At 65.0% G+C, this 22,613-nt stretch overlaps 1 protein-coding gene across 1 annotated transcript in view; it reads left to right on the top strand.

Moving 5' to 3' along the window:
- Positions 1-4: 4 nt before the first annotated feature.
- The window catches only part of NHEJ1 (non-homologous end joining factor 1), a gene marked incomplete at its 5' end in the record, with an annotated part of 29,440 nt that continues 6,831 nt past the window's right edge, over positions 5-22,613 (top strand). Inside the window, 3 exons of the mRNA XM_006038157.2 lie at positions 5-262; positions 2,189-2,327; positions 3,658-3,716. Of these exons, the coding sequence (XP_006038219.2) occupies positions 5-262; positions 2,189-2,327; positions 3,658-3,716 (456 nt within the window). The remainder of the gene's footprint in view (positions 263-2,188; positions 2,328-3,657; positions 3,717-22,613) is intronic.

The following is a 22,613-nucleotide window of genomic DNA, read 5'->3' as shown; positions in this document are numbered from 1 at the left end:
GGGGGGCACGCGGGGCCGCGGACCCCGGCTCCCGCTGACGTGTCCTTCCCAGGAGCTGAACCGGCGTCTGACGGCCGGCGCCCCGTCCCTCCTCGCCCGCCTGCACGAGCTGCTGCACGCGCTGCTGGAGGGCCGCGCCGGCACCGGCACCGCCGTCTCCTGGCACCGGGACGCCGAGCACCTCACGCTGCGCATCAAGAGCGAGCTCTCGGGGCTGCCTTTCTACTGGGACTTCCGCTGCGCCCCGGCCCCCGTGCCTACGGTGAGCGATGCCGAGCGACCCGTTATGACCCCAGCGGCTCCGGGGTGCAGCGGCGATGGTGCCTCTGCTCCGCGCTGGCCAGGCCCGGCCACGGCACTGGGGCAGCTCCAACCCCGCGCGGTGACAAGCCGGTGGGGAAGCTGGAGGGGGCAGAGGTGGTAACAGGCGTCAAGGGCAAGTCGTGCAGGGAGAGGCCGAGGGAGCCAGGTACGTTGTGCTGGGGGGTCTGGGGGCAGGTTGAGGTTGGATCTCGGGAGCACGGCCGAGCAGGGCGGCTGCAGAAGGGTTGAGGTTGCTGGGGGTGTCCCAGGATGGGCTGTGCTGGCTGCCCCACCCCCCGAGCTCAGGGGGCTGAAGCCCCCCCAGAGGCGCTGGGTGCTGAGGCTGTGCCAGGGCTCCTGCCGGGACTCAGCCCTGCAAGGTCCTGGCTGGACCCTCTTGCACCGCTGCTCACACTGCCTTGGTGGGGGCAGGCAGGGATTTGCCTCCTGCTCAGCCTGGACCAGCCTGGGGGGTTTCCCCTCCCTCTGCAGTGGGGGCACGGCCTGGGCCTGGGCTCTTTCCAGTGCCTACCACCCCCCTGGCTGCAGCAGGACGTTGGTGGCCACAGCCCCCCTGTATCCCGGGGGCGGGGGCCATGCTCTGGGCTGTGCTGGGGCAACTGTGTTGCATGGCTCCGAGGTCACGCACGGGGTTTGCAGGGAGCTGATCCTACCTCGGGCTGGATGTGACCCTGGAGCTTCCTGCCGGCCCCGCAGCTCTGGGATTTCTGATTCAACCAGGGTGGCACATTGGGCTGCCTTGAGATCCTTCTGAGGGTGCTGCAGGGGGCCGCGCACCATTAGCACCCATAAGTGTGCCAATGTGTTCCACAATAGCAACCCTAGGTTTCAAACAGGAATCCAGAGTGTGAAATCCAGCCTTGCCCGCTGTGGCCTTTCTGGGTGGTTTGGAAAAGCAAAAACTGCTCTGTTACATTTCTGTTATCATAAAACCAGTGGCATTTAAGAACTGGCATTTTCCAAGGGGGCTTCAAGTCTAACGAGGGGTGTTACAGTCTAATGAGGATGGCTTGAGTCTAAAAAGGGTGACACCCACTGAGCTAGAGGCTTTGGAGCCCTCCTGGGGTGCACTGACCCCCCCAGCACTCTTCCTTTGCTCTCCCTGGTGTGTGTCATGCCCGGCCCCCTGAGACCTGGGTTTCTGGGGGTGCTGGTGTAGCACAGACAGCAGGGGCAGGTGCTGGGGGCAGGAGCTGGGTGGGTGTGGGGACAGGGCTCTGCCATGTACTCCCTGCATGGCTGTTACAAGGCTTGGCCCCATGCCTCAGTTTCACCACCCTGCAGGCTAGGGCTTCCTGGAGCAGCTCAGGGGGGCATCTCCTGCCCCAGGGTCACTGGGAGGTGCTGGAGGCTGCCCTGAGGGGCTGGGTGAGCTCCTGCCTGCCATGGCTCTTGGCACCTGTGCTGGTGCCCAGCGTGCAGCAGGGGGCGCTGCGCACCCAACCAAGAACCCTTTGGCCACGCTGTGGGAGACGGGGTTGCCCTAGGGTGGCAGCGTGTGTGCCCTGCCTGGATGTCCTGCCAGCCGTGTTCTCCCTGCTCCCCCCAACCCCGGCCCGGGCCATGTGGCTCTAGGAGGAGATGCCCCCGCACTCCCAGGGGGGCTTGTAGTCCCAGGCACCCGCATGCCCCGAGTGTGCGGGGAGTCCTCAGCCAGCTGGCCAGGCCCAGAGAGCTTGTTGGGGTCTCCCATGTGCAGAGAGCTCCCCAGCCACAGCATCCCGCTGCTGTGTCCCTGAGGCCGGGGCATGGCAAGGGGCTTTCCACCTGGGCAGGGCATCTGTTGTGTATCACCTGCTGGCAGGAGGTGACCTACAGAGGCTCACGGCCCCTTTCCCCGACCCCTGTGTCTCCCCCACTTCAGGTCTGCCAGCACCTGGCGCGGCCCCTGCTTCGCATGAGCCTGGCCCTGCAGTGCCAGCTGCAGCACCTGGCCTCGCTCCTGCTGCAGAAGGACGCTGAGATCGAGGACTACCGGGAGAGTGGCGCTCTGCTCAGCCGAGGTGAGCGGGGCCGGGAGCAGGGACTGCGTTTCCTTCCCCGCCGCCCTAGGCTGGCCTGTGACGGCCACCTGGCCAGTGCCCAGCCGGCCTTGCTCCATGCTTGATGGCAGCCAAGAGCCCGGGGTGTGGCCCCCCCAGGGAGACCCGGCCCTCGCCCGGTAGCCAGAAGACTTGGGGGGCCGCCAAGGGGCTTGGTGCTGCCTGCCACGGGGCTGGGAGGGGCCTGGCAGCCTGGGACAGGTGCCAGCTCCCGTGCACATGGGCTTGGAGCACAACCAGGGGCTCCTTCTGAGACATCACGGTGTTCACAGCTGGGCTGTGGGCGTTTGGCCAGCACTGGGACAGTCCCCAGGGCCTGGCCCCCTCCCTGGATGGGGAAGGGGACCCTGAGTCCCATTTGCAGTGCTGAGGCTGCCTGGACCTGGCGCTGGGTCTCATGGGGCAGCAGCACTTGGGGGTCATTGTCCTTGCCTGTCAGTGCCCCTCTCCCTCTGGGGACCCCTCGGGAGCTGGGCCTAGCCGGGGCTACACCTCTGCTAGTCTCTTCACCTGCGTTGTGCAGCATGGGGCACCAGGGAGTCCAGCTCTGCCAGCATGTACCTGTCCTCTGGGATGCCTAGGGCCGGGCTGGCACATGTGGCCCCTACTCCGGGGTCAAAGGCAGTGCTGAGCTGCCTGAGCCAAGCCTGCTGCCAGCTCCCATTTGCTGGCTTGGCAGGGCTCCCTGGAGCTTGGGATGGTGTGGGGAGGTCTGTCCCATCACCATCACGTCCTGCCTCCTCACTGCTAGCGGAGAAGCTGCGGCTGGCCCTTCTCCAAGGGACAGGGGAAGGAGAGGCTGTCTGGGGTCAGCCAGAAGGCACGGGGCAAGGCCTAGTGGTGGGGACATGCCTGGGGGGAGGCTGCATGCCCCCCAGAGCATAAAGGAGCCCCTCAGGAGGCTTCTCCCGTCCCCCAGACCCATGGACAAGCTGAGCCAGGCAGCACCTGCTCTGTGCTCCAGCCCTGTCTGTGCGCTGTGGGTCCTGGCTAGAGCCGAAGCAGAGTTGGATGCCTGGAGCTGGTGGTCAGAGCCCTGTGGGGATAAGTCCTCGGCCTCCTGCCTGGAAGAGCTGGAGGCAGCCCCTTTAGCGGTGTTTGCATTCACCCCCTGGTAGACCAGCCTGTGCCACCCATGCCCTAGGCTCCTGCAGCTGCTGGGCCATGGCCAGGTGGGCAGAGGCTCTCCTGATGCCAAGGCCAGTGCCGCATGGCTCTGGGCAGGGGATGAAGGAGGCAGGGGCTGTGCCCGGGGACCTCTGGCCTGCCCTCACGGATGGTCTCCCTGCAGACCGCCTGCGGACGGAGCCCTTCGAGGAGCAGGCCGTGCTGCAGAGGGTCCTGGCCGAGGTAAGAGCGTGTGGGAGCTGAGGTGTACTGGTGTGAGGGGCCCGTGGGCTCTGTGCCTGCTGGATGCGGCTTGCATGGGCAGCCTATTGTGGCACCCCAGACCAGAGCACACGTGAGTTAGTGTGTGCAGGGCTGCGGCTGGGGAGGGGCTTGGCGTGCCAGCGCTGGGCTCAGTTGAGGCTGATTTGGCTTCGTGGACTGCAAGGGTGGCCTAGTGTGCTGGATCAGGGTTAGCAGGGCCCAGGGTGCTGGGCTGTGGTTGACATGGGCTGGTGACCGTGTGCATGTGTGAAGGCCTCGAGGCCGTGGCCAGTCCCGTGGCAAGGACAAGGCAGGCTTGCCTGGGGGAGGGGGGTCTGGACACCTCTCTCCCTGAAGTGCAGAGGATTAATACTCCTGTATCTGTTGGGGGGGGCGGGCGGTGCAGTGGATGTTACAGTTCCTGTGGGGGGGACGGGAGCCCTCTCATGGGCCTACCCGGCACCTGCACGTGCGTCGCTGGGGCGTGGGTGCCGTCTCCGTGCAGCAGCTGCCATGGCTCTGCACCCTGAAGCACGGGTTGCCCTACGTGTTCCTGGGACCTTGTGGGATTGTCATACGTGGGTTATGTGGGCCTTGCCCGTGCTGGGCCAGGACTCATGCCAGAGCCATAGGAGGGGCCAGCTGGGGACGGGGGCACATGGATGGGCTGTCTCCACCCTGGAGAAGTTCTCCGGGAAAGCCCAGCTCTCTCAGCTGCTCGGTGACCCCCACAGATCTAGTGTAGACAGCGCCCTGGTGCCGGGCCTGCCCTTACCACCGTCCCGTGGAAGTCAGCTGCTCCCTGGGGTGAGAGGCACCATAACCGCCCCTGCGCTTGCTGCTAGTAGCCAGGCTGGGGCTGTGCCGATGCTCCTGTTGGACCTCAGCTCTGTAGGGTCTTGGCTACAGGCTCTTGCTCCCCTGCTCACTCTGCCTTGGAGGGGGCAGCCTGACCCGAGCAGGGGGGTTTCCCGTCCCTCTGCAGCAGGGGCACGGCCTTGGCCTTGGGTCTCTTCAGCACCCACCAACCCCCTGGCAGTGGCAGGGCCAGAGACTCTCCATGTCTCTGGGCAGTGGGCCTTGTTGCTGTGCCTGGAGCTGGGGGGTGTCAGGACTGGGCCAGTCCAAGCTAAGTCTGGGGGGTTGGGATGGGGGTCGGCTGGAGGGTACCCCAGAGCCCGGCCATGCTGTGATGCTGCAACTCACATGACAGCTCCCGCACCCGTCCTGGGGTAGCTTCTTTGGTCCCTGCTGATCGCAGCCTGGGATGGCTCTGGGGGTGCAGGCCAAGAAAGCATCCAGGCTGCAGCATAAGCACCTCGTTAAACACCGTGAAGGCCTGGATAGAAAGGGTGGGGGCTATGGGGCTCCCTGCTATGGGGCCGTGAGCTGGGGGCTCGGGCAGCTGCAGGGAAAGGTCCTTGGAGTGGCTGGAAGCGATAGCAGACATTCGTTAGCTAGCAAGCCTGGGCGGGGGCAGCAGGATGCCCTCAGTGGGGATGGGATTTTTGCTGTGTTGACCACTTATAGCAGGAGCTGGAGCTGTTGGGGAAACCCCCTGGCTGGCAGGGCCAGGACAAGAGGAGGCTCTTTATACTGGCAACAAGTAAATGCAGGTCCAGGACTAGCTGGAGCAGGGAAGAGCATCAGTCGACAAACATGTTGGGAAGGAACCAGGGTGAGGGACTCATGCCCTGTGAGGACTGTCCAGTTCTTTCCAGAGGCTCTTCAGTGCTGTATTTAAGGACAAACGTTTTTCATCCAGGCAGCTGGGATGCTCTGCACCCAAGAGTTTGAGAAGAGCTGGCCAAGGAGTCCCCAGCCACCGGTGCTCGTTTATAATGAACCCTGGAGTGCCGGGGAAGTTCCAGGAGGCAGGAAGGGGGCTGGTGCTGGGCCAAAGGGCTGGTGAGATGGGCTGAGGACCCCCAATCCTGACCTTGGCGTGGGCAGAGCAGTGGGTCTGTGCCCTTTGTGGAGTGACAAATGCAACCAGTAGGAGAGGATTCAGGAGGGAGCACAGAGTTGTGACTGAGAGCAGCGAATCCTTGGCACGTGCCTGTCACTGGAGGTGGGGGCGGCTTCTGGTCCTGGGCTCTGTGACTGCATGTCCCCCTGCCTCTGCCCTCGCTGGTCGTCTGCTCAGCCCCCTGCCTCGGGCCAGGGTCACAGGCACCTGGGGGTCAGGACAGCTTTCCCCCAGTGCACGGTTCTGGGGGTGTCCTGAGCCCAGAGCTCTGGAGACCGTCTCCAGCGGGAGCTGAGATCCCGAGCGAGCCAGGCTGGGAGCAGTAGTATGGGGCAGGCCCTGGCTCACACACTTCTCTTGCATCCTGCCCTCAGGCTCTGGGTCACTGGATTTGGGGTCAGGAAGGAATCCTCCCTCCCCAGGGCAGATCTTCTGCTGGGACCCGCCAGGGGCATCCAAGCTCAGCACCTCCGTCCTTGAGGCAGAGCACCCACTCTCTCCTGTCCCTGTGAGCCCAGGGGTCAGTGCTGCTGCAGGCCAGAGCCTGCCCCGGGGCTGGAGGGTGGGGGGCACTGTCCTGGGTGAGCTGCCCCTGGGTGGATGCCCCAAGCAGTGGAGGGGCAGGGGCCGGAGGGGACTTGAGCATCTCAGCAGGGTCAGGGAGGCTTTGGCTGCAGCTCTGTGTGCTGGGCTGGTGACTGCCGACTCCTGAGAGCCCGAAGAGGAGCCTGTGGCAACGGGGCTGAGACCAGGGCAGCTCCGCCGTGGCACGTTCATGCTGAACGCCTGTTCCCCATCGCGGTCTGTATTCCTCAGGCTGGGGCTGTGCTGGCTGCCTGCCACCCTGGGGGTCAGAGGGTTGAGGCCTCCCCAGAGGTGCTGGCTGCAGCCCAGGCTGGGGCTGTGCCCATGCTCCTGTGGGACTCAGCCCCGCAGGGTCCTGGCTGGAGGGTCTTGCCCCCCTGCTCTCACTGCTTTCGGGGGGCGGGGGCATGCAAGGATTTGCCCCCTGCTCAGCCTGGCCCGGCCAGGGGGGTTTCTCCTCCTTCTGCAGCGGGTGCACGGCCTGGGCCTGGGCTCTCTCCAGCGCCCACCAACCCCCCTGGCAGCAGCAGGATGTTGGTGGCTGTGGCCCCCCTGCTTTCCTGGGGCAGGGGCGGGGGTGATGTCGGGGGCTGTGTCGGGCAACTGTGTTGTGCGGCTCCGGGTTGCAGACGGGTTTGGTTTAGACGGCGCCGATCCTGCCTTGGGCTGAATGTGACCCTGCAGCTCTCTGCCGGCCCCACGGCGCTGAGACTATAGGAGCGTTCAGTCCAGTGGGGGAAACCAGAGCAAGGACACGGATCTGGAGCTGGACTCATTCAATCTGGAAACGGGGCACCTCAGTTCACAGCTGCAGGCAGCGCTGGGGGCTTCAAGCTGGACCAGGGCCTTGCAGGCAGGGGCCATATCCAGAACAGGGCGCAGGCCCACTAAGAAGGAGCTGGCCAGGCTGCGTCCCCCACCCCCCTTCCATTGCAGAGCCCCAGGTACCAGAGCCGTCAATGCCCCTGGCTCCCCCCGGCACGGCCCGCACGGTAGCTCCGAGCCAGCTGGTCCCCGGGCGCCTGGGGGTTAACGCCTCGCATGGAGACTTCCGCCTGAGCCCTGGGAATATTTATACGTTTAGGAAATGTCGCGTTCGCACGCGCAGCTCTTGGCAGGCGTTCGCTCCTCGAGCAGCTGCCGGCAGAGGTGGGGAGGGGGCAGAGGGCAGCGCAGGGCACAGCCTGAGCTCTGCAGGATTTGGGGCAGGGGGCTGGATCCAGCACCTAGGGGTGCCCAACAGGGTTTTTGTTGTGCAGAAAGGGGTTGCCAGGACCTGTCTAGTTCAGAGTCCATGTGAGAGGCCGGCAGTGGCCGTGCCCATCTGCTCGTGGGGAGAAGTATTATTCCCATAGCACCTTGAGTCCCACCGGCCAGGACCTCACTGTGCATGGGGCTGTACAAACCCAGTGCAGGCCCTGGGGCAGGACGCAGGGAGGTGACACTGGGCTGGTGGGGGGCAGGGATCCCTTTAGCCAGCTCTTTCAGGACTCTTGGGGGCAGCAAGTCTGGATGAGAGGTTTCTGCATTGGGAGCTGGGCTGTGGCCGGGTTCTGGGGGTCATCACGACCGAGGGGGGGCTTGCTGGAGGAACTGAGGCGGGTAAGTGACCTTGCCAGCGTCCATGGGGGCAGGGGCTGATGGGTGCAGTGGCTCTGGCCAGGAGAGGCCTGGCTCCCACGGCACAAAGTGGGGCAGCGGCATGGGCACGTGCCTTTTGGGGGCTGGAAGCTGCCAGCCATGAGCATGCCGGTCTGGTCAGTGCAGGAGTTGTGGCTCCCCTGCTGCACGGCCCTGAGGGGCACAGCTGTGCCAGGAGATAGTTAAAACCCCCTTCCCTCCTCCCCTGACACACACGTGTCAACCCAGCAGGTCTGTGTGCATGTGTGTGTGCACATGCACATGTGCGTGTTCGTGCGCGGGTGTGCATATACATGCTTAAATGCGCATCTGCACATACACATTCAAATGTATGTGTGTGGATGCGAAGTGATTCTCCCAAGGGCATGCTGGGAAGCAGTGGCAGAGCCAGGAACCTGAGCCCCTGGCGCTCTCGGCCCTGAGACCTTCGGGCACGGGACAAAGCCTCAGGCGATACCGGAGCCCAGGTGGTTTGGGGGCTCATGGCAGTTAGGGATACCAATCGGGCAGGCACCTGGAGCCCCCTTCTCCCCTGGTGGTCCCGGGTGCCGCGTGCAGGTATTTTTATCCGGGGGCCGGTGTCTCCCCCGGCGCAGGCTTGGCAGGCAGCGCGGGGCCGCGGCAAACAGGACGCGGCGGGTTCACAGGTCGGGCCGGGCCGCGCCCGGAGGATGTGCCGCCCAAACAAGCCGTCCCGGAGAGGAAGGTCAATGCGCGGGGCCCGGGCAGCACGGGGCCGGGGCACGCGGGCCACGGGCCACCCCGACCACTGACGTCAGCCCCCATGTGGGGGTCAGCGCCCCTGAGAGCCGGGCTGGGAATGCCGCCAAGGGCGGAGGGAGGCCGGGCCACAGCCTGCACAGGTCAGCCCCCCTGAGACCGGGGCTGGGAGCGCCGCCAAGGGCGGAGGGGGGCCGGGCCCCAGCCTGCACAGCAGAGGCGGCCGTGGGGGCATGGGATGGGCGCCCACCCCTAGAGGAGTTGCAGGTGGGCTCCATGCTCCCCAGGCAGCCCCCCCATGGCCTCAGCAAGACCCTGGAGGGGAGGGGGATCCCAGCCCTCCCGACCTGGGGGCACTTGCTCTGGGGCTTGGCCCGTCCTTGCCTCTGCATCCTCCTGTGTCCCAAACAGTGGCAGGAGGCATGGGCAGTGGCTGGCTGGGCTTGGGTCTGCACCAGTCTGCCAGCCTGTATGATGCGTCTGGGGGGGTCCGTGTCCCCTTCCTCCCAGACTCCCCACCCCTCGCCCTGAGCTGATGGCTGCAGGGGATCTCTCCCTGCGACCAGAACATGCGGGAGTGCGTGTGCAGAGGTGCGCGGTGCACCCGCCTTGGCACGTTCATGTGGAAGCTGGGTGGAAACCAGCAGTAGAGTTGTTCCACCTGTTCAAGCCCCAGCATTGGAGTGGGTTGGCTCTTTTCGTAGCTGGATGGCCATTTCCATGGCCCAAGAATGACTTTGCACGTGTGGCCAGTCTAACTGCCAGCAACTCGTGTAATAACGTGTGACGGGACCTTAAGGTTCCTCTGCGTGAGTGCGTTGGGGCTGTAGCAGGTCGTGAGCCAGGGGCTGGGTGGCCTGGTGGTTAGAGGCATGCGGTGTGGAGCCTCCTCTCTCCCCTCCGGAGGCCTAGATCACTGGCCTGGCGCAGCTCGTGGAGGTGCGTAGCCTGAAGGTCTCGGAGCCCATTGACCCCAGGGAGGCAGAGTTGGCTCGGGGGTGCCCGCTTACCTCTTCCTCCCTGTCCTGGATGTTCCTGGGCTCCCGGGTGCCCCAGCGGGCAGGGCAGGGCAAGGCCAGGGGAAGCCCTGCAGGAGCTTCCTGGCATCAGGGAAGCTGGTGACTGGGGGTGCCCATTTTGGGGCAGGAGAGGGCTCCTAGCCTGGCTGCAGGGCACGGCCTGCACAGGCCCCGGAGGCTTTCCTGCCTCGTGCCCGGCAAGCCTGAGGGTCTCATGTCCCCCGAGTAGGCAGAATGAGAGCCAGGGACCAGGGAATGCGGCAGTGGAGGTTCCTGGCTGGTCTGAGGAGTGGGGGGTGCACGGGCTGGGCTGCGGGGCCGCAACCCGCCCCCTTCTCCCAGGCTCCATCAGCCCCATGTGGTCCTGGGCTCAGAGCACTGCGAACTGGGAGGGCAGGGGGAGTGTGCGCATGTATGAGAACCCGTGTGTGTGTGCGCGAGTGCATGCATGTGCCATGGGACGCCATGTGTGCACACGTGTGCTTGTAGAAGTGTACATGTGTGCCTGCATGTGCATGCATGTTACGTGTGCACATGTGAGTGTGTATGGGTGTACATGTGGGCATGGGTGCGCATGTACGTGGGTTTATGGGTATGCACTGTAAATGGGTATGGTTTATGGGTGTATGTATGTGTGTATGTGCATGCATGTGGAGGTGTGTGTGTGTGTGTGTGTGTGTGTGTGTGTGTGTGTGTGTGTACTTGTGTACATCTGTGTATATGTGGCTGCAGGTGTGTGCATGTAGGTGCATCCATGCATGTGAATGTGCCCATGCATGTGTGCATGACTGTGTGAATGTGCATGTGTGTGCATGTGCTCCTGTGTGTCAGGGGAGTGGGGGGAACTGAGCACAGCTCATTCTCCCACTGCACTCGGAGCGGGTGAATGTGGAAACTTGGCCTGGCCCCAGGCCCCAGCCCTCGCCTGCGCTGGGGGTCAGGGGGAAACCACAGCGGGGTGTTAATGACAGTATTAAGGAGGGGCGGCCACGTGCCTGGGGCATGGACATGGGCAGGGGATCCCGCCCAGCCCGGGGCAGCCAGTGCTGTGGGTTCAAGTCTGTGACGCAAGCAGACCCTGGTGCTTCTGCGGTGACGGCAGCAGCTGGGGGGACCTGGGGGTGCAGGACTGTGACTCGTTGGGGGCCACCCCCCCGTGTCTTACAAGAGCAGCAGGGGGTAGGTCAGAGCTGCAGGTCTCCAAGGCAGAGGCTGCAACGGCTCCGGGGACGCAGGCTCCCTTGTGCACGCAAAGCCGTACTTCCCCACTGCGCCCTCAGCGCTGCCCTGCCGCCGCTCGTGCCCATGGCACATGGACACACAGGTCACACCTGGCTCACGGTGCTGAGGGTCAGATGCCCTGGATTGTTCCCCCCCCAGCACTGCCCGTTTGACGGGGGCTCCCTTATGGCTACGCTCCCCGATGACATGCCAGACCCCTGCTGTGGCTGGCAGCAGCAGGACGTTGGCGGCCGCGGCCCCCCTGTATCCCAGGGGTGATGCTGGAGGTTGTGTCGGGGTGATGGTGTTGTGCAGCTCTGAAGTCACACACATCTGGGTTTGGACAAGGCTGATCCTGCCTCGGGCTGAATGTGACTCCCCAGCACCCCACTGGCCCCATGGCGCTGGGACTAGGATTTTCTGCTTCCTCTATGGCATCCGCTGCTCCCTTCCACCACAGACAGGGCCCAGGGCGAGGCGGGGGAGCCCCAGCCCTGAAGGGGGGTCCCCCTGGGCATCCCCAGCACCGGCACGCAGCTCTCAGAGACTGCTCTGTGCCCAGCTCATGGGCTGCACCCGGGTCCCAGCCAGACGGACGTCCCCAAACCCACCGACCGCAGACCCCGTCCCAGGGGCCGGCGCGCTCGTCCCCTCTGGCTGCATGAACCAGCCGTTCTTCTCCTGGCACACGTGTGCCCAGACGGTCCCCTCCGGCAACGGGACAGTACACACGGCTAAATATAAGCTGGTGGGGCACGGGGTGTTTGGTGGGGCGCGGGGGCCGCTCTATGCCTCTTTTCATGGGCAGAGCTAATGAGATGCACGTCGTGAAAGGCCCCAGGTTGTGTGGGACGCGTCCCGTCCCGGCTGAGTCACGGCAAATATTTACCGAGAAAAAAAAAAAAGAGAGGGAGAGAAGGAAGGAGGGGGGTGAGGGGGAACCGGGCCACGGCATATAAAATTAGCACGCTGAAAATAGCCCAGGTGCGCGGGGAGCCCGAAAGGGAACAGACGGGGCAGTCTGCGCGGGGCCGGGGGGGCCGCAGCCAGGGAGGGAACGGGCCAAACCCGCCTGGTGCTAAATAGAGCATTAAAGCAGCGCTGTGCGGCCGCCTGGCTGCCGTGCTGCAGGGGTGGGGGGGCCACGCTGCCTCCCCACGGCCGGAGCCGCGCGGGGTGTTATATTTAGCCCCGTAATGACGGGCCTGCGGCTGCCGGCGCTCGCGGCCGCGTTGCAATTACAGCCTGGCTTATAAATTTTATTTGCCGGCTTCTGCTTCCCCTCCTCTTCCTCCGCCCCTCTGGGCCTGGCGTGGGAGCTGGACTGGGCTGGGCACGGGGTGTCTTGCACCGGGGCTGGGGGAGCCCCTTGCCCCGTTATTTCCTGGGGTTGCCGGGATTCCCTGCACTGAGCTGACCCCCACCCCAGTGATGGGGACTGGGGACGGGGCTGTGGGCCTTTCCCAGCCCTGCTTCTGCTCTCGGCCTGGATCCGTTTGATCCCCGGGCCTGGGAGATGTGGGCTCATGGGAGCCATGGCCATGACCGTGGGAGCCGGCTCTGGCCCGTCCAGGCTGGCGGGGGTGGAAGGCAGCCAGGGCTGCGTGTCCCGCCCCGCGCCGGGGGTGGGGGGCCCGGGACGTGAGGCCGGGGTCCCCACGGGTCCTGTTTTGCCCAAACAAAGGAAGCGCCTTGCATTGCTGGAAGTGGCGTGCTCGGCCATCCCGCCTGATAACCCCGCGACCGGGCCCTGGCCTGCCCCTCACCCGCCGGCCCATGCGGGGGGGGACATCGCTTCCGCCCGGACCGGATCCACTTCCCGCCCGGCGTGTGCATGCGTGTGCGGCCGGCCTCGTGGCCGGGGTGCAGCTCGTGGGCTGGGTGTGGGGGTTATTGGGATCTTCAGCTTGGACTGCGGGGAAGGGGCTGACCCCTCGGCCAGGGCGATGCCCCCACAGCGGGCACAGGCTGTGTTTGACTTGCCGGGGGGGGGCACCAGGGGCGTCAAGCCCACCCCTTGCTGCGTCCCGGGTGCGGGTCATGGCTGAGGCAGGGTCTGGGTCTCTGTCCCCTCCCTGCAGCCTGAAGCCAGTGAGCCTGGAGGGAGCCTGGCACAGGAGGGTGATGCCCCATGTACTTCCGTCTCAGGTGTGTGGGTATGTGGATGGATGGATGTGCTTCCACCGCAGGTGTGTATGTGCGTGTGTATGCATGTGTGATGGTCAAGTGTGCTCCTGTCATAGGTGTGTGTGTGATGGCCCCATGTACTTCTATCCCAGGTGTGTGTGTGCACACATGTGCATGCACGTGCTTCCACCCCACATGTTGCGTTTGTATGCATGTCATGGCCTTGCATGCTCCTGCCCTAGGGAGTGTGTGTGTGTGTGTGTGTGTGTGTGTGTGTGTGTGTGTGTGTGTGATGGACCTATGTGCTTCTACTCCAGTTGTGTTGTAGGGGTGTGTGGGTGTTTGCATGCATGCTTCCCACCCCAAGTGTGCTCATGCGTGTGTATGCATATATGATGGTTCTGCATGCTGCCACCCTGGGTGTGTGCCTGTGTGTGTAATGGCCCTGTGTGCTTCCATCCCAGGTGTGCGTGTATGTGCACATGCTTCCACCCCCAGTGTGTGCATGTGTGATAGTTCTGCATGCACCTGCCCCAGGTGTGTACATGTATAATAACTCCATGCACTCCCATCCCAGGTGTGTGTGTGTGTGTGTGTGTGTGTGTGTATGTAAGTGCATGTCATGGTCCTGCAGGCTCCTTCCCCAGGGTGTCTACGTTACTGTGTGTGCGCAGCCCCAGGTGTGTGTGTGAGGGCTCCCTGTGCTCCCACCCTGGGCATGTGCACGTATGTGTGATGCACGCCTCCGTCCTGGCTGTGTATGTATTGCCCTTTGTGCGTGTGTACATTGTCCACCCTGGGCCTGTTCACATGTGCTTGCCATGCACCACATGTACCTGCTGCCTTGGGGCCGGGGCCTGCCGGCTCCTAGTGAGGATGTGCTGGGGACGTCTAGTGCAGCCACTGTTGAGGTTGCGCGGGGTTCGTGGGGCCTCGTCGCACCACGGCTGTGCTGGCTGGGCCGATTGTGCCCGGCTTTGTCCTCACCCGGGACCTGGCATGGAGCAGAGCCGCGGGGATCGAGGGGGTGCTGCCTGCTGTGGGGTGTGACTGGGGTGTGGGGCAGGGCTGGGCACTGAGCAAAGCTGGGTGTGTGATGTGGAGCCAGGGGTGTGTGAGCAGCTCTTCCAGCCCCTGCACCCACCCCAGCTGATGCCCTTCACTCCCGACCCGCAGCCCCTTTGCCCCCCCAGCTCTGAACCCCCACTTCTTGCAACCCCATTAGTGCCTGCTCCACAGCCCCTGCCCCCGCCAACCCCGCCCGCACCCCTCACCTCCCCCAGCCCCCAGCTGGCGCGGACGACAATGCCCCGCACAGAATGGGTCGGGGAGGCGCTGACGCCGGGCGGGCGGGCGGCCGGGGCCAGGCTCTGTGCAGCCCATTCACGCCGGCTCTATAAATACTTTACTACGTGGCACCGGGAAGGCTTCAAGCCCCCTCTTTATTTTGTGTTTCTGGGTTGTTTTTTTTTTTTTTTTAACTAGCGCCTGCATAATATGGGGATTGTGTGGCCGGGGGCATGGGCCGGGGTGCGACCCCGGAGCCGGCTCCGGGGGCCTGGCCGGGAGCGCGGGACTCGGCTGCAGGGACTGGGCGCAGTCCTGGCTGCCCTTGGCCAGGGAGTTGCAGGGTGCTCAGGCCTGGGCTCTGGGCAGCGGGTCTGGGGCACCGCTGGGACGTTGCCCGCCAGGGCCGAGACTCTGTGGGCAGCAGCTCCAGGGCTTTGATGCCCAGAGCAAGGCATGTGTAAGTGGGAGACCTTCATTGCCACGGTCTGGTGTGGACACTGGGCCCCACAGCGCCTGCAGCCACCTGTTTCAGCCCTGCTCCGGGTTCCAGGCTCCAGGCTCTTCTCCTGGGGGCTGGCAGGGACCCAGTGTCCATCACCCCTTTATTTTCTAGATCATAAATTGTAAGGCCGGAAGGGACCTCGGCCACGAGCAGGGCAACAAGGGGCTGTTCTGACTTCCCTCATCTCTTGTATTAGCAGGAGGCCACAGGTCGTGGCCATAGCTCTGCAGGGCACGTGTTGGCCCCAGGGCTACCAGGAGCCTTCTCCTAGCCCAAGCCAGCGGGACACGGGGGCAGGGGGCTGGGGAGGAGCCCCATGTGTGCATTTGTCTGTCTGTGCACCAAACCAGCCACGGGGTCAAGGCGAGGCCGCCGCAGTGCTGCCAGGGCCAAGGGCAACGTGGATGTCCTGGCAAGCCACAGGCCCTGTTAATATTCATGAGCCCACAGAGCCTCATCCATATGCATGAGCTGCCCCCTCCCTTCGTGCCAAGGCTGGGTGTGGGGGGTGCTGGGGCCGGCATCGTGCCCTGGCACAGCTGTTTGGCCCTGTAGTGGAGACACACCCATGCACACGTGTACATACATGAGTGGACACATACAGACATGCACATGGAGGCAGGCACACACACATGCAGACATGAACACGCATACATACATGCACATGCTCCTGGGCGCATGCGGGTGCACCTATACATGCACATGTATGCACACATACATGTACACATGCATCTACATAGCCATACACATACATGTATGCACACCGGCACACACACATGCATGTGTATGTGCACACAGGCATACACAGGTATGCACATGTACATATGTATGTGCATACCCATACATACGTACACATACCCACAGGTACACATGCACACACACGTACACACATGTGCATACTCATATACACATACATACAAACAGATATATAAGCATGTACATGCACACACACACGTGCCTGTATGTACACACGCATGCCCCCACACACACCCACGCACACCCACAGCCCTGCTCCCTGGGGCTCCAGGGCCCGGTAGCCATGGCTCCTGGGGGCTCTGGAGCCGACCTAGCACTATCTAAGGCCCCTGCAGCCCTGTTCACCCCGTGCCCTTCAGTCGGGGCCCTTGCGTCCCCTTGGGGCAGAGGATCTGTCCCAGGCCGGAGGCGAGGAGCAGGTACAGGGTACAGCGCAGGGTACGGGGCTGGCTGGGTCGCCCCTGGAGGGGTCTGGGCAGGGGAGAGAGGAGCAGGCGCAGGCAGGCACCTGGGCACTGGATCTGTTCACCTGCAGCATCATGACCCACGGGAGGAGGGGGACGACTGTATGGACGGGGGAGACCGATAGGGCCTGCAGCCTCCCGGGGGTGCCAGCTTCCAAGAGCCACATGCTGCCTCCCACGGGGCCGTTCACTCTGAGCCCTACTGATGGCGGCTCTGGGTTAACATTTGCCTGAGGTGCTTTTGGGGCCCCAGGAAGCAGGGGCAGGGTCCCTGTTGCTCAGAGGCCCCCTGGCTGCACCCCCCCCCGCCAGGACCCTCTGCCTCCTGGTCTCCCCTAGTGCTGGCCTGGTCCATGCAGCCTCAGTATTACTGATGGGACCCCCCCAGCCAGGCCCACGTGCCTGCCCTGGAGGCAGGTGTGTGGGGGGAACATGTGTCGGGGTTGAAGCCCCCCAAGAGGCACTGGGTGCTGGGGCTGTGCCTGGGTTGTGCCAGTGCTTCTGCTGGGACTCAGCCCCGCAGGGTCCTGGCTACAGGCTCTTGCTCCTGCTTACGCTGCCTTGGATGAGGGCAGGGATTTGCCCCCTGCTCAGCCTGGCCCAGCCGGGGTGGGGGGTTTCCCCTCCCTCTGCAGCGGGGGCACGGCCTGGGCCTGGGCTCTCCCCAGCGCCCACCAACCCCCCTGGCAGCAGCAGGAAGTTGGCAGCCACAGTCCCTCTGCTTTCCCGGGGGCAGGTGCGGGGGCGATGCCCAGGGTTGTGTCGGGGTTGACAGTGTCGTGCAGCATTGAGGTCTCACATGGGGATGGTTTGGATGGGACTGATCCTGCCTGGGGCTGGATGTGACCCCACAGCTCCCTGCTGGCCCTGCAGCTCTGGCGGGGCACGAGGGGTTAATAGTCCCTTCTGGGGCCAGGTCGTGGGCAGCGGGGTGACCCCTGGCGGTCACACTGGGCATCGCCATCATGTCCCGTCCGAGGGGGGTGAGCTGGGGGCCTGTTCACAGCTTTGCTTCCCCCCAGCAGCTCGCGGTGCAGCGGGGTGCCACCAGCCCTGGCCCTCCACTTGGCCCCGAATGTGCCCACCCTGCAGGTACTGGGCACGGCTGGCCCCGGGCAGGCCAGCTGGGGCTGAGCGTACAGAGAGGAAACCTCCCGGTTTCCGAAGGGGGTTGTCTCTGCGCCACGGGGGCACCGGTCCCGTCCACACCCTCCACGCAGGGCAGGGGCCCAGCCTGGCTGAGCCCTGCACCCGGGTTGGGTCTCCAGGCAGAGGGACCGTGGGCAGGGGGCTGCTGGGGCACCGGGACTGGGAGCTGGCTCTGAATCGGGAGCGGGCCGCGTGGCCCTGCCCCGGTCCTCGGCGATTAGGCTGAGGTTTGGGGTTTCTTTGCTAGGCCACGGCGCGGGTGGGGGGGGAAGCTTGCCCCGCGGGGCCTTTTCAAGTGGTTTTGCGCGGGGCACGTCTCCGGGCAGTGCCGGCTCGGCAGCTCCTGCTAATTACAGACGCCTCCGTCCCACTCGCCCGGCCTCAAAGGATGCCTGTGTGCGCCGGCCCCGCCACCGCCTCAATGAGACTCTGTTCCGCACGGCTGGGGCCGGGGGCGCCCGCCCGCTCCCCTCTCCCTGCTCCTGGGCGGGGGGAGGCCAGGCACCCCCGTGTGCCAGCGATGGCATCCAGGCACCCGTCTGCCAGGCACCCCCATGTGCCAGCGCTTGCATCCTGGCACCCACGTGTGCTCTGGGACATGGATGTGTGTGTCTGCCTTTCGGAGCTGTGGGAGACCCGAGCATGTGGCTGCAGACCCTGTCTGGTGGGGGGCAACCCCCACAGCCCAGCTCCAGCACCCTCCTGGCTCTCAAGCCGACAGCTCTGGGTCCGTGAGCTGCATGTCTTCGTGGACCCAGCCTGTGCTGGGAGTGCCTATGCCCACTTGTGCAAGGGATCTCCCCGCTGCCCCTGTCAGCCCAGGCATCTGGGGATGGAGCCCGGGTCCCCAGGGTGGTGGGGGGTGTGCTGCATCCCTGGACAGCCCCCCAGCTGGGTGCATGTGTGGGCACGTGTGTGCAGGGCAGAGCCGCGGGCCGGGGCCGTGGTCAGTAAATACGTGGGGACCGACTCGTCCCCTCCAAAGGTCAATATTTGTGCGAGGTTAATTTTAACTTAACGAGCAGTTGTTTGCTGAGGCTGCCCTGCTGTCCCAGGTCTCTCCTGCAGCCCCCGGCCCCAGGGAGCTTGGGGCTGGCACACGTGTGCACGGGCACACGCACACGGGATGCAGGGGCCTGCCGGCTCGGCCCAGGCCTGGGGGGGCTGTGTGTGTCCGGCATCAGTGCAACCCACAGGCCTGGGCAGAGGGCACCCGTGGGCCAGACGTGGTGGCTGGGTGGTGCCCTCAGTGCCCTGTGAGGGCTGCGGGCAGCCAGGCCTGGCCACACAGGCGGGGTCTCTCCCTCTTTCCTGTGGGCACGGCCCCCAGGGACCAGATGGTGTCTGCGGCTCTCACCTGAGCCCATCCCTTCGTCTCTGTTGACCTGGCTGCTCTGATCCCAGCTCCTCGTGTGCATCACACACCCGCCCTGGCAGTGCCCAGGCCTTGCACAGAACAGCGTGCATGTCCCCTGCCTGCCCTAGCAGTGCCCAGGCCTTTCATCGAGCAGTGCGAGTGTCACACACCTGCCCTAGCAGTGCCCAGGCCTTGTACAAAGCAGCGTGCGTGTCACACGCGTGTCCTGGCAGTGCTCAGGCCTTGCACGGAGCAGCGTGCGTGTCATGCCTGCCCTGGCGCAGTGGGAGCCCCCATGTCCTGCAGTCGGGGGTGATGTTGGCAGGGGCAGGCCCCGGTACAGACTGGCACCGTGGTGGAGGCAGCGGTGCCCGTGGTGCAGAGGCTGGCGCCCCAGTGGAGCCAGAGGCCTGCCCCGCCCTGCCCTGGCTCCATGTTTTGCTGCCCGCCCTGTGGGCACTGAGGTTTGCTGTTTCTCTCTGTTCCTTTTCCGCGCCAGCCCCGGCTGCCAGCCTCCGAGGCCTGGCCGGGGCGTGGGCAAGCCTGGGCCTTCCCCCCACCCCCAGCCAGGCCACGAGCTCATGTCATGACAGCCCCGCGGCTCCGGGCTCCCGCGCTCCGTGCCCGGCTGGCCCCCGCGGTGCTGGCTGCAGCTCACCAGGCGCCCACACCTGCTTCTTATTGGAGACCCTACGACAGGCTACTGCCCCCCTCGGAGCCCAGTCACTGACTCAGGCCGGGCATGGGCATTCCCCAGCCGCCTGGGTCCCGTCTCTGGTGGCCCTGGGGGTGGTGTCCCCCTCTGTCTGCCAGTCAGGACAGGGGACACTGAGCTGAGTGTGTCTGGGGTCCCCAGGGCCAGAGGCAGCAAGGGGCAGTGGGGGGGCATGCACAGGACCCCAGTGTCCAGGGCACAGCCCCAGCACTGTTGGCCTCCTTAGCACCTGGCCTTCGTTAGCACCTGGCTCACCTAGACATGGCTGGAGATGCCCCAACCGTGCCTCCCCAGCAGCCGTGTCTGTGCCTGGCTGTCTTGGGGTAGGGATGGAGTCCCTCAGCTCCAGTGCTACCCCCCCTCCAGCTGGTCCTGGCAGGGGTTTGGGGGCTGAGCAGTCAGGGGTGGGCACCGGGCGCCCTATAAATAGCTGGCGGGTGGGCATGGGCGAGGCGGCCCGGCGTTCGCCAGCTGTTCCATACCAGGGCCTTTCAAGTGGCTGCCGCAGTAACCATGGGCACATCTGCTCACATCTGGCAGGGGTTCGGAGCCAAGCCCAGCCGGCAGCTGCCGCCGGCCCCAGCCCTCCCCTGCCCTGGGCCTGGCGCCCCCCCAGCCCACTCGTGGCACCCGCCGAGCTGGGAATGGCACCGGGCTGCCGGCACCGAGCTCTCCGGAGAAGGCCCAGGCACGGCAAGGGCAGCCCCACCCCTTCCGGGCTCCCCCATTGCCAGGCTGCTCGGACCCGTGTTGGGCAGCTCTAGGGCAGGTCTCGCCCTCCTGGTCTCCTTTAAGCTCCAGCACCCGGAGTCCTGGGATCAGAGTGGCAGCCCTGGGGATTGCTCCTCACCCCCCGGGACTATTCGGTGTCCTCATTTCGCAGAGAATAAACTGCTGGTCTCTGTGGGCCGCCACTGGGTGGGCAGCCGGCGTGTTCAGACGCCTGCCGGATCTTTGCCGAAGGGGCTGGGATGTGCCATGACCCTTGGTGCCAGCTGGGCTGGAGGGGGAAAGAGGTGGGTTTCACTTGGTGAAAAGCCATCCCAGACTTGGGGAGGGGCTGGAGCCACCCAACGAGGGGGAAGCGCTGCGCCATCCATTAAGATCTGAAACCAGAGCTCGTCCTCTTTGACCGGGCAGCCGGGTTGTTCTGCACCCAAGAGTTCCGAAAGAGCTGGCCGAGGGCACCTCCGGCCACCAAGCTTTTTTTGAACAAATTTGGCAGCACCTGGGAGATGGAAGGTGCTGAGCCAATTTGTAAAGAGGGGCTGGCCGGACAGCCTGGGGGCACCAATCCTGCTCCCAAGTAGGCTGGGGGGGCTCATTAGTGAGGGGTCCATAGCCTTGAATGTGCTGCTGCCTGTCATGGGCCTTCAGGGACATGGGTCTTGTGCAACCACCTGGATTCATCTGCAAGGAGGTGTTGGGCTTGGATTATTTTGGGGAGCAGGCAGTCGGGGAGCCTGGCTCAAAGGTCACAGCACACGAGTGGTGGGGGGTTGGAGGGTTCAGGCCGAGGACAGTCACACACGAGTGTAGCCTGGTGCCCACGCAGCCCTTGGGGACGAGGGCTGAGGGGTGCAGTGGTGGGGTTGGGGTCATTTGTGCACTGATCCTGGCACCTCTATGCCCCCCACCCCAGTCCGGTCTCTGGAGCAAGCTCAGGCCTGGGGTCTGCGGGGCAGGAGGCGCCTCCAGGGTGTGCAATCCCTCTGCCCCTGACAGCGTGTTTTATGGGCGGCAGGTGCCTGTAATGGGACCCGCGCATTGGAGCCCCCCTCTCCTCACCTGGAGATGACCCCAGCCAGGGCAGGGGCAGGGGCACCTGCCAGAGTCACCCCACGGTGCCAGCCCGGCGCCGGAGGCAGGCAGACGACAGGCGCGTAACGCGTGATTTCGCAGCCCCCTGGTGCCCTGTGGCCCGCCCCCAGCCCTGCGAAGGGTCTTGTCGGGTGGGATTAGGCCAAGATTTAAGCCTGGCTGCTGGTGCCCCCAACACCAAGAAGTCGTCTGCCCCCGGGACCTGCTTGCACCAGAGGTGGGGCGGGCATAGTACCTGCTGCAGGACCAGGTCACAGGCGCTGCCTGGGGCTCTGGCACTGGTGGGGTCCGTGGGCTGTGGGGGTGGAGGGTAGAGGCCCAGCTCCACCTGCCAGCGCTGGAGTCCGGGTTGCACGCGGGGGCTCTTGTGGGGAGCGTGGAGCAGGGTCCATGTCCCGCTGGGTGCCACCATGCTGGGCGCTGGGTGCCCCGTGGTGATGCCACGCATGTCTGCTGCATGTGGCACTCGGCACTGCCATGGAGCAGGGACATGGGGATACGTGTGCACGGGGGATGGTGCCTGGCAGTGCCACGGAGCAGGGACATGGGGACGGCGCCCGGGGGGCCACTCTGACGTGCTCCCTGCCCTGCATCATGCCGTGCCCCAGGCCTGGCTGCTGCCCCCATGGGAGTGCAACACACAGCCCCCTCACCCCCGATCATGCCCAGTTGGGAGCTGCCGGCAGGGCCATGCCCCCCATGCCCGCTTCGCCAGCTTCCCCACCCGGTCCCATGGCCGTCTCCGCTCCGGTGTCGCTTCCTGGTGGCTCCAGGCCCGGGTAGCTTTGACTGGCTTCGCGCGCGCTGGAATGCGGGAGGCTGCTGGCCCGCGGCCAGCCCAAACACCCCCGCCGCCCCCGCCCGCCCGCCGCCTGCCCGATAAGACCAAGCGCTCCGGCGCGGCAGGTATCTTGCGCCCGGCCCAGCCCGCGGCCTTCCCGGCGCGCGGCCTTGAAGGCTGCCCTTTATTAGGGGGAGTTGGGGGATGTGTTGCATTGGGTGTGCATACATGTGTGCGCACATGTATCTACACATACATGCATGTGCACGTGTGGGCACTTGTGCGTGTGTGCGCACATGTCTGTGTGTGTGCATGTGGGCCTGCCTGTGTATGCACATGAGTGTGTATGCATATGTAGGCAGCTGGGAATATGTAAGTGTGCCTGCATGTATGTGTGTACACGGGCCTGTGCGTGTGTGCACCCATGTGCATGTGTAGGTGTGTGGGAATGTGTAAGTCTGCACATGCATGTGCGTGGGCACATGTGTGCGCGCATGTGCATGTGTGCCTGTGTGTGTGCATGTATGTCCATGTACACACACGTGTAGGTGTGTGCAGGCATGCACGGGTCCACGTGTGTGCCTCCTATCCCCACGGGCTGCCCGCAGCGCCTCTGGCTTGCGCTCCAGGCCAAACCCACACGCCCGCTGCCCGAGACCGACTCGAGCCGGCTGCTTTGATGCGCGGGGCCAAGCACACACCCGTGCGGCCTCGCGGCCGCTGCGTCCAGAGCTGCCTGGGTGCAAAAATGGGCCCCGC

Source organism: Alligator sinensis, unplaced genomic scaffold (assembly GCF_000455745.1).
Source record: "Alligator sinensis unplaced genomic scaffold, ASM45574v1 scaffold821_1, whole genome shotgun sequence".
Lineage (NCBI taxonomy): Eukaryota > Metazoa > Chordata > Crocodylia > Alligatoridae > Alligator > Alligator sinensis.
Note: the sequence above shows the minus strand (reverse complement) of the source record. Positions and strands in the feature narration are given on the sequence as shown.